The sequence below is a fragment of the Triticum aestivum genome, chromosome 1D (assembly GCF_018294505.1).
Source record: "Triticum aestivum cultivar Chinese Spring chromosome 1D, IWGSC CS RefSeq v2.1, whole genome shotgun sequence".
Lineage (NCBI taxonomy): Eukaryota > Viridiplantae > Streptophyta > Magnoliopsida > Poales > Poaceae > Triticum > Triticum aestivum.
In genome coordinates, this window is record NC_057796.1 from 442114006 (window position 1) to 442125465 (window position 11460).

At 44.7% G+C, this 11460-nt stretch overlaps 1 protein-coding gene across 2 annotated transcripts; it reads right to left on the reverse strand.

Annotated features, from left to right (window-relative positions):
- Positions 1-4792: 4792 nt before the first annotated feature.
- LOC123182751 (uncharacterized) lies at positions 4793-8172 on the reverse strand. 2 transcript variants are annotated; one of them, XM_044595412.1, is made up of 5 exons: positions 8024-8172; positions 7822-7957; positions 6237-7421; positions 6011-6117; positions 4793-5375 (listed from the first exon to the last, which is right to left on the reverse strand). In XM_044595412.1, the coding sequence occupies exons 1-5, from the start codon at positions 8089-8091 to the stop codon at positions 5114-5116; spliced, it is 1758 nt and encodes a 585-aa protein (XP_044451347.1). In that variant the 5' UTR covers positions 8092-8172; the 3' UTR covers positions 4793-5113. The 2 variants fall into 2 exon arrangements, with proteins under 2 accessions (XP_044451347.1, XP_044451346.1); XM_044595411.1 differs by having other exon boundaries at positions 7822-8172.
- Positions 8173-11460: the final 3288 nt, after the last annotated feature.

The following is an 11460-nucleotide window of genomic DNA, read 5'->3' on the forward strand; positions in this document are numbered from 1 at the left end:
TTCAACAACAAACCCAAGGTATGTATGTTCCATCTTAGAGAAGTTTTGCTCCAAGTCATGAGCTAAAGCGACTCAACAAGATGAGAATACATCAAGACGCTTAAATGAAAAATGGCAACCCCATTTTGAGCTTAACGATGAGTATGACCTATGATCAAGTGATCTCACTTGACTCCTAAGTCAATATACTCTAACATAGGTGACTATGTCGTCGACCACCTCTAGATGAAGTTCTCTAGTGTTCCCTTTTAGTTGCATTCCTTCTAATTTTCTGTGTCTTTTCATTTATTGCAAATTCTATCAAATTCCTTGGAAATCCTTGTGAAATTTCTATTGCAAGTGAGCTGAGTTGACAAAATATTTCCTCTGCATTGAACTCGGTTCCACCGATCCAAGCCTATCGGCAAGACCGAAGTACAAGTTCTACTTGTACACAGTTCATCGGTTCCATCGAAACGGACTCACTCGGTCTCACCGATGTGCTCTGTGACTACCTTATCTCAGAGTCACTGATCGGCATAAATCGGCGTCACCGGTTTCACCGCTGAGAAAACTTTTTGCCATCTTATATTGATTATTCTTTTTCAGCTCCACTCAATGATTCTTTCCTTGTGCCTGCATCTTGATCTGCATTATGCTTAGTTGTATCTCTCAAGGACCATACTCACTTGACTCATATCCATGAAAACTACCCTTCTTGGAAATTGATGTCAAAGGGGGGGAGAGAGCACATCAAAGCTTATTAACTCTTCTAAGGAAAGAAAAGAGATGCACTTTCATAAGAGGAGAGAATTCACATATCTTTAAGAGGGGAAAGATATGCCAGTCATTATTTTGGTCATTAAAATTTGCTCTGAGCCTACTCTGCTATAATATCTTTTTGCTCTGATTTTATCTCACCCTACCTACTCCCATTGATAGATTCAGGGGAGAGGAAAGCCCTCAGAATTTATTGCAAATCTTTAATTCTTTGGGGACATGTCTATACTTAGATAAAGTACTCACTCTGTGATACTTACCTATTACATGTCATCCCAGTCTTGGTATTCTTGTGGATCTTGAAATCCTTCTTGTTTGGAGTTTTCTTGTGTTACTTAACCGTTTTTTCTCAAGTTTGCTTCTGCAAGAGTCAGCTCAAGGACCACAAGGTAAGTATATATATCACACTCATGTGCATGATGATCTCTTGCTTTTGCACATATTGTTTGCAAGAGGGAATCATAAACATGAAGGTACATCTCTCTTCACTTTTGCTCTGATGCATATGGCCAAGATACATGTAACCCATTACTTACTCCATCATGTTGTGCATTCACATGTTGTTCAATTCTATCATCACATGAGTGCATGCATGTAGGGGGAGCTCATGCAAGTTACATGTTTCTCCAAAGCTTTACTTACTACTCTTCATATCATCTACTTGAAGCTTTGATGTATGTTGTCATCAATTACCAAAAAGGGGGAGATTGAAAGCACAAGTGCTCCCTAGGTGATTTTGGTAATTAATGTCAACATATCTTTTGTTGGACTAATAGTTTTATATAGTATATTTCAGATGAGTTCAACACTGGCGTGGCAAGGACAAGATGATGTGGAACCCCTTCGAAATGCTAAGGACAAGGATTGGCAAAAGCACAAGATTCTACATTTTTGTTTGAGTGATCCAAGATCACATTGAGTCCATAGGAAAGCCAATACTATTAAAAGGGGATGAGGTGTTGCTTAATGATCTATTTGCTCAAGTGCTTAGTGATATTGCTCCAAAACCCTCAGCCACTTTCTCCATCCAAATATGTCCAAACCCTAATTCCCAACTTGGCCCCACCGATATTTCCCATCTGGAGCCACTGAGTTCATCTAGACTTAGCCATAGCCAAAACCCTAACAATTCGGTCCCACCGATATGGATCTCAGTCCCACCGAGATGGCCTTGTCAGCGCTCTGTGACTTGTTGCAATTACTTCGGTCCCACCGAGATGTTGCAATCGGTCCCACTGAGTTGGCTTGACTCATTCTCTGTTGCCTTATTGCTTCACTTTAGTTTCACCGAGATGATGCAATCGGTGCCACCGAGATGAGGTTTGCCCTAAGCCCTAGCACATCGGTCCCACCGAGTTGTTCCAGTCGGTGCCACCAAGATTCTTAACGTTCATATTTTTGTACAGATCGGTGCCACCGAGTTTTCCAATCGGTGCCACCAAGATGGGTCAAAAGTGTGCAACGGTTGGATTTTGTGTGGAGGCTATATATACCCCTCGCCCCCTCTTCCTCATAAGAGAGCCATCAGAACGTGCCTACACTTCCATAATTCATTTTCTGAGAGAGAGAGAACCACCTACTCATGTGTTGAGATCAAGAGATCCCATTCCAAGCTTTTGAACCTTGATATCTAGCCTTCCCCAAGTTGCTTTCCACTCAAATCCTTCTTCCACCATAGCCAAATCTGTGAGAGAGAGTTGAGTGTTGGAGAGACTATCATTTGAAGCACAAGAGCAATGAGTTCATCATCAACACACCGTCTATTACCTATTGAAGAGTGGTGTCTCCTATATTGGTTAGTTGTCGCTTGATCATCTGTACCAAAACGCACACCACAATGTACCTCAAACCATTAAAGCTGACACAATGTTACAAAGAATATTTGAATGAAGAGAACAATCATGTGTGATTTCCGAGAACGCGGGCATGTAAGAATTACAGCAAATGACATAGTGATTCGACGCCAATTCATGTGGAAACCAATCAAATAATGTGAAATGAACATTAGCTCGATGGTAATCACTGAAACACAGATGGTGATATGCATGTGCAGGCTGGGAAAAATAATCATTCTGAAACTGTAGGAAGCAATCACATCACCTGATTTAAAAAGGAGCAACAGAAGTATACATAAAAGTTAAGAAATATTCAATTTTCATAGAGACAGAAAAGAGTTAAAACAGAAAATAGATAACAATTACTGCTCTGCTTTTGTTTGTGTGAAGACCACAGGATGTAGAACTGTGTGGTTGTTTTCAACTTGTAGTAGAGTATGTCCAGATTCCTGGAAAATATTGATAACAATAACAACCAACAAAACCAGTAAAATTAATAAACCAACTATATGGAAATGGGTGTACTTCCTCATGATAAAACCCCTGGAAAGACCTAGCTGATCAGAACTTGCCGTGATAAATAAATTAAATGGCAGTGAGTACATCCAGTTCAGTCTGGCAATTCCATGGGAGAACTACTACTCTCCACATTAGTGCAAATAAATTATTTTAAACTACAGCGATGCCAACAAATTTTTTTCCACATTGCCTGCAACTAGACCACAATGCAAATGCCTGACCCTTCCTGCTCAAATGAATACTCCTTAGTGAATAAAAGGAACACAAATTACCATTAAGAAAATGGTGACATAGCTAGCCATCGCAAGAGAAGTATTGAACTGGCCATGAGCTCAATTATATTTTTTAAGTTTTTAATGTATGCTGATTTGTATTCTTCTATTATCTTTCTTACCCCTTCCATTGGAACACAACATGCTACACGATTTTGCAAATATATATGTGCATAGGTCGTAAGTGGCCCGCTACAAAATATTGATCTGGAATATGATTCAGAAATCAGAACACAACAGAAGTTCCACTTTTATCCAACTAATCCCACTGAATCCTTTAGTCAAACAATCAGTAACGCCAAGTATCATGGAGATAAGGAAAAAGACCTGATGGACAAATGCTGCTATATATCTTTAAGAAAAAATAGTAGTCGAAGCCGCCATCGCCCATCATCGGTGCATAAGAATTGGACATAGCCACGAAGCCTGCAATGTAAAACATTGGTCCCCAACTTCATCAGCAAACAACTTCAAAATCAAAATTGCAAACCTATCCAGGTGAGGGGGGCGACCTGAGGACTGAGGTGAGTGGCAACCACATCGCTGAGCGATGATGCCGAGGCGCAATATCATCATAGGAAAAAATGGGGCTGACCACTGGCGGTGCCGTTGCCGCTATTTCTCCGGCCAGAGGTTGTCAGTGATAGCGGCAGTCACTGAGGATTCATTCCTTCGCCTTTGACATCCGGATGTGCGTCCCGCCGTGCTCTTCGCCCAAACGATTGGACTCAACTCATGCAGCGCGTGGCTGCGCGTTCGTGCCATCTTGTTCTCCGTGGGAACGCTGGAGGAGATGGGAGGCGGAGGCGGCGGTACGGGGAATCGGGGGGGGGGGGGGGGGGGGGGGGGGGGAGCGCAGAAGAAATGAGGCCATTCTGGCCCGTGGCGGCGGCCAAGTTCCCATGGGAGCGTGGGAGAGGGAAGAGGCGCGGAGGATGCACTGGGCTATGGAAGCAACGGCTCCGGTCAGGCGCGGTCGAGAGGGACAGCCGAAAGGAAGATTGGTAGTGGGGTTTGGCAGAGGCAGATTACAGTCAGAAAGAGGAGGAAGCATCTGGGCTGTCTATCTTTGATCCGACGGTGCGTAACCGCAGGGAGGGCAGATTGGCCACCTCTTCCACCGGTGTAGCTTGAGTTGTTGTTTCGGGTGCTTCCCCTTGTTGCAGAAAAAAAAAGTCCCTCACAACATTTAATGTGAACATCTGCAATAATTTTCTCGCGGTATGTCAAATGTTCCAAAAAAAACAGCAATTCAAGCACACCCATGCATCAATTTTTTCGTATCTGCAAAAAATCCCCATCTTTGCAGCAAAATCTGTAAAAACAATCATCGCAACATATGAACCAAACATTTGCAGCAGAAAATGCACCTTTCCAAATTCAAATTTAATGCACGACTCAAGAAAAGAAAGAGAAAGACCAATCCAACTTACGAATATCAGATCTAGAGTGGGGGCAGTAACATCCAGCTTGTACGGCACAGAGATACATTTCAACAGACAGACACGGATACATGCCAAGCTTCAGGAGAGTACAGCACAGATACTAACGGTTAAAAACGATCCACTAATCAGCACTTCAGAAAAACAAACTATCCCTAGGTCTTTCCCTAAAAGGAGCCCATAACAACTATATATACACAAGGCTCCGTGGTGAGCGTCACTGTTCTCCCGTGGTATCGCGGTCTGTTCTTCAGGCCCCAATCCATGCAATCACCCAGACGAAGACTCACCGAGAGGCCTTCTTCTTCAGTCTTTTACTTTTACTGGCACCGTATTCCCTCTTTATCTCTGACATGTCCGCGCTGGGTCGCTTGCTGCTCATCCATTTGGCATCCCTAAACTCCTTGAATTTCCTGTGCTGCGTCAGCCAGCTTGCATAATCCATGCCATCTTCACATTCGACATAATCCACCAAATCACCCCACTCGGAGTAGTTCTTGTTTCCCAGAATGGACTCGAAAAAGGCTGTTCCGTCTACAGTTTTACCCCTGCCCAAATTGCAACAAGTCAGAGTACAAATCAAATTTAACTACAATTAGATTTTCTTTAGGGGCAGCGTCTTGCCATCCCCCGGTGAAGCCACAGATGCTGCCCAGTAAGCAGTTGCAAGCAAGCATAGGAAACCAGCACACAGTACTAAGAATTATCTTTTTTTTTCAAGAAAACGCAAAGGACTTTTGCGTTTCAGTTCATTGAAAAGAGATGCAGGCTGAGGCCCCACAAGTAAGAAACCAATAGCATAATATGTTAAGAGACGCTTAGTTGTTTGCTACCCTTCGTGGTTTTCACAAACTTGTTTTTACTAAAGTTATGCTAAGCCACAACTTTCAAGATGGCAATTACAAACAAAAGATATGTTTGGATGGGTTGCAGCAGATGCTATGCCTTTCCTTTGAACTAGATTTCCTTCCTAATTTTCTACTCATCAATTCGTATTGAAGCATGCAAGCCATTGAAAGGCATGCACGGTTTAAGCAATAGACTAGATGGTTCCTATTGAATCATGCACGATTTACATTTGTTATAGTAAGCTAAAAAAACACGATGTGAAAGAACTGTTAGAGCTTAGAAGATTATCTTCTCCATTGTGTACCTCCAACAGCTATATGGTTATAGAGGTTACCTGCTTTCCTCAACACAATCAGGCCCCGCCTCATCTTGAATACAACGTTTATGCATGTTAGTGTACTGCAAAGCTATTGATGTAGAAGATTTTCTACAGGCAGAACCCTGCATGCATGGTCATCGATTCAAACAAAGTGGAAAGTAATCAAGTAAAATAAAACAACATATAGATAGTTCAAAGGAATCAGATCAAAACATTATATAAGCAGCTAAAAGTGTAACACCTTCAAACTATCCTCTTGGTCAATTGAATAGATTGCAAGCTCTTTCGAAGCAATAAGAAACTGAAATGCACTCAGACTTCTATCTTCATCAATCACAAGATTCATGGCCATCATGATCATGACAATGCAAGCTTTCCACAGAAAACCAAACCTCATTCTTAAACATAAGGCAAATAGGCTAGCAAAATGAAAAAGCATCAGCACTGAGGTGTTTTCCTTGTCAACAGACTTCTCAGTCATACCAAATAAGTCATGTATGTTAAGTCCATTAGCTTCATATTGCCCAAGTAAGCCGATGGTTTCAGATATGCGAAGTAATATATGAATTTCATGATGCCTGTCACCTGCAGCCCTCATTTCCCTAATAGAGCGAAGAACCTCTAGAAAAGAGGAACCCATTAGCCTAAGTACAGCAGCAAGGTAGATCATCTCCTCTGAAACGTTAGCATCCGATTCATGTGTCTCCTTCTGCTTAGCACAATCCAGGATATTTGACACTATTTTCTTCACAACAATAACAGCTTCCTGCCTTGATTGTTCCGGAAAGATATGCTGGTTCTCCTCAATGAAGCTCACAAGAATATCAAAGGTATTCCTCTCTTTGACATGCCGGCCATCATCACAGTGCACCTTGCAGAACAAAAGCAGCCTATTGATCTGACAGTTTAGCTTCTGATTAGTTGTGTCTTGGATACAAGATTTAAGAAGTTTCATGTTGGCGAAGCGACTGAACAGGCTCTTCACAGCATTAGTTCTGTGAAAAACACCCAAGTCTGGCAAGTATATCAAATAAGCATGCATGGCATTCTCAAACACTTGCAAATGCAGGTTCAGATCCCCATTGCCAACGCATCTGGATGCAAGCAATACAAAATGAGCTTGTGCAATAACAGGCATAGAAAACCAGTAGCTCTTTCGGACTAGGGAGATAGCTCCAGCCAAGCCAAGTTCTGGAGTGCGCTGCGTCGCCTTCTCAGACCAAGAGAGCGCACTAAAGAACTGCTCAAATTCTGCCTCATCTTGCACCGATGAAATGAAATGGTGGGACATGAGCTCCAGCTGGACACGGAGCTCATACTCGCATGATATTGCCATGGTAGAGACCTTTGGTACTTCCTGTATGGCATAATTGAGCATGGTGCAATTCCTAAGTTGGCTTATGTCCACAAAATTCTGAAGGCACACCTGCAAGAACCGGATGCCTAGTCAATTTCTAAATCACTGGTCTTGTAATTCTGCTTCTAACGATGGATTGCAATCTCTAAGTAATATATACAGGTGGGGGACAAAATCACAAGCAACCAGTGATTGGCCCATCTCAGTGAAACAAGTTCCTACAGCCGTCCCTGGGCATTACGAGCATGGTTGGTTTGCTACCAATGTTTGGCTAGCCAAAATGTTGGCAATGCCTAGATTTGCCCAAAAAAAAGCCAACTTTATGGGAGATAACTCTGAAACCAACCAACTAGTGGCCAATATTTGGCACAATGCCTGCCAATTTTTTGTACCAAACCAATCATGCTCTACATTTTTGGTGGGCTGAAGCAAGTAAGGATGCGTGCGGGGGTAAAATTGAGCGGGGTACCTCGAGGGCCGGGGCCAAGGAGGCGTCGGGGTCGCGGGAGGATATGCTGTGGATGAAGGCGCGGAGGAGGCCGGCGCATCTGGCCGCCAGGCCGGGGTCGGCGTGGTCCAGGCGACGCAGCAACTGGAAGCAGCAGCTGAGGAGCGGCGGGAGGTCAGCCGTGGGAGCGGAGGGCGGCGAGGAGGACGCGGCGGGCTCGTACCGAGAGAGCTTCGCGAAGGCCCCGCGCGCCAGCTTTCGGGCGCCCTCCACCCCATCGGCGTCGAGCATCGGCGGCGTGGCGGCGAGGACGAGAGGCAGCGGCGGGGATCGTGAGAGAGAGTGGGGATTTCGTCCTCCCTTTTTTTTTCTGATGAGGCGGGCCAAATTTCGTCCTCCTGGGCTTTCCTTTTTTATCATTCCTCCTGGGCTTTTCCACCTGCCTTATTTCACAGTATTTTTTTTAGGCCCACGGCCAGCCCGCGGACTGGCCCTCCCGATGCATGATATTTTCAGCTACGTCTATGTATCGCCCGTACTGATATTTAATAGGGCTCGCCTACAAGCTGCTACAGCAATAGGCCGGCCCTTTTGATTCTCAAAAAAAAATGAACACCCCTTTTATTAGCTAGTAATCAAAACAGTGTCATTAACTCCATTTCTACTAAAAATATACAAAAAATTAAATTGAAGGAACGTACCCCCTCACGTTAGGGTTTCCCCTCCTCCAGGCGACGGCGGGCGCCTTGGAGAATTTCGCTCCCCTGCCCTCCTCGCCGGCCGTCGATCTCCGGGGCTTTGCTGGGGGACGACGAGTCTGAAGGAGACGCTATGGAACCCCCGCTCGCGGAAACCGTTTCTTTCTTCGGGCGAGAGATACAACAGATGGCAGATCCATCTTCAAGCTCGGCTGCGGCCATGAGCGACATGGAGGCGATGATGAAGGAATTAGGTCTGAAGGAGGATGACCTAGAAGATGTGGTGATCGAGGAGGATGACCTACCAGAGGATGCCACCAGGTGGATGGCGCTGGCCCGTGTCCACACAGATAAGCTCTATAGCCAATATTGGTTCTTCCGTAACATGCGCGTGGCGTGGGATCTTGCACAAGAGGTGAAATTTCGTCCACTAGAAGAGAATCTCTACACCCTCCAATTCTCGTGCCTCGGCGACTGGGAACGTGTGATGGAGGAGGGGCCCTGGACCTTCAAGGGTAAAACGGTGGTGATTGCACCATACGATGGCTTTACAAAACCATCTACAATTGAGCTGAACAAAGTGGATATATGGATCCAAATCCATGACTTGCCTGAGGGCTATTTCTGCAAGATAAAATCGCTGTCCTCTACTGTGGGTGAATTCATCTATGCTGAGCCAAAATCCCAAGACTTTGAAGGTAACTTCTTCAGAGTGCGTATCAAGACAGATGTCACAAAGCCCTTGAAGAATGCTGTCTCGCTTGTCATCAAGAAGCAGAAGGAGTTCGTCAGATTGATCTTCGGGGTTAAGTATGAAAGATTGCCGGACTGGTGCGCTGTGTGTGGTCACTTGGGCCACAAATACAAGGAATGTGGTGATGGAATCCACCTTCCGGGAGCTCTGGTATACAAAGATCTTCAGGCAGCATGGTTCAGAGGACCAGGGCGTGGTCCAGGTGAAGGTAGGGAATCTGGTGGTGGACGAGGCAGAGGCCGTTCAGGTTCAGGTAGAGGACGAGGCAGGGGGAATAATCAAGATCGCCCATCATATGACGATGAACCCGCTATGGGCAAATCTGCAGATGCGCAGATGGAAGAGGTGGATCGAAACAGAAAGCGTGTAGCCCCCCAAGCTACGGTAGCGTCAGTGCCAGATAGCAACCAAACTCCGGGGGGTAGCAAGCTCCTTGCCCTCCCGCCGCCAACAATGTCGGAGAGCCCCTCTTCAAAGCAGGAGGCAAAGAGAAACAAGTCAACACCACAGATCCCTGACAAGGCAAAGGAGAAGAATCCTGCAGCAAACAAATCAACAAATGCGCGTTTGGCGGGCTCCCAAGGGGAGTTGCGCCTAGCGCAATGAGTATACTTTGTTGGAACTGTCGTGGGGCTGGCAAACCCACGACAGTTTGAGAGCTTCGTGATCTAACGAAGCAGTATGCCCCCTCTATACACTAGTAGAAAAAGGGTCAAATGTCAAGCACATTAGTGCCAGTTTGCTTTTGAGCCGGCACTAATGTGTGCATTAGTGCCGGTTCCAACGGCTAGCCGGCCGCTTTCATTAGTACCGGTTCGTGGCCGACCTTTAGCACCGGTTCGTGCCACGGACCGGTACTAAAGTGAGTGGTGGCAGGATGTTGTCAGTCCGGGGCCCCTCCAGCACCTTTAGTACCGGTTCATGGCACGAACCGGTGCTAAAGGTCGTCCTACATAAACCCTTCGTCCACCCGAGCTCGCTCTGTTCTTCCCCTTTCCCCTCTCCTCTCTGTTCTTCCCCTCTTCCTCTCGAGCTCATCACACATTTTGCCCAAAATTTGTCAAGATTTGAAGGCCCCCATCCATTCAAATGATCACAAAGGTTAGCAACTTTGTCCTTTCATCTCTCATTGCTAGATTAGCTCTTGCAATGCTTTGTATAGTGATTAATTTATGAGTTTAGTAATTTGGGAGGAAATATATGTGCTAGTATTTGATTTATATGCAATTTGAGGTCAAAAATAACACTTAGTTTGCATATGTAGGTGTGGTTTACTTAGTGCCTTCTAAATCTCCGTCGTAACCACAGTCGATCGCCCGCACCGTTCCGTCGCCGGCACCACCTTGTGGTGAGCCTCTTGTTCATGAATGTTTTACATTACCAAATTGATGTTTGTGTGATTTGGATATATAGTTACTCGTATAATTATCTTACCCGTACGTTGTTTGTTATACATAGTGCCATGGTTTTGATATCCGTCCCCGTCGGCCCTCGTCCTTGTTATGATTCGGATGTGGTATATTCTCTTTTAAAACTAGTTGTTGCATTTCGTGTTTATGACAAATTATGCCCATCAAGTTGACATAGATATTTTTGTCTAGGAGGTTTGTGAACCGGAAATTCCAACCGACCCTATTGTCGAGAGGTTAAATTTAGTTGAAAGAGAAAACGAGTATTTGAAAGAAAAATTGAAAAGAATTGAGGGGGAGAAGATGGAATTGGAGTTGCATGTTGCCGATGTCGTCGATGATCACAAGATCAAGATGGAGAAAATGCGCTTGAAGATTAGAAAGATTAGAAAATATGCCATTGATAGTGAGGCTTGGTATCATTATGCTGTTGGATCAATTGTTACCTTAGTTGCGATCTTGATCGCATTTGTTGTTGCATTTAAATTCTTTAGTTAGAGAGTTATTTGTTTGTTGCATTTAAGTCTTGTATGAACTTTATGAACTTTATGTATGAACTTGTATTAATTTGGTCTTTTCGGTGTTGTGTAATGAAGATGAGCCGACAATGGATGTACGATGACCGATGCTCTCCCGAGTTCATTAATGGCGTGCAAACTTTTCTGCTTGCGGCTGAGGCAAACAAGCGGGCGGATGGTTTTATGCCTTGTCCATGTTTAGTCTGTAAGAATGATCACAATTACTCTACGTCAAGAACCATTCACGTCCACCTGTTTAAGTCCGGTTTCATGCCCCACTA

Bases quoted from the DNA above. Each gene is read 5' to 3' on its own strand.
- LOC123182751 (XM_044595411.1), bottom strand. From the start codon at position 8,091: ATGCTCGACGCCGATGGGGTGGAGGGCGCCCGAAAGCTGGCGCGCGGG. The intron at 6,118-6,236 runs GTGTTACACTTT...CCATGCATGCAG, and splicing joins ACCAAGAGGATAGTTTGAAG to GGTTCTGCCTGTAGAAAATC. The intron at 5,376-6,010 runs GTAACCTCTATA...CAATTTGGGCAG, and splicing joins GATTGTGTTGAGGAAAGCAG to GGGTAAAACTGTAGACGGAA.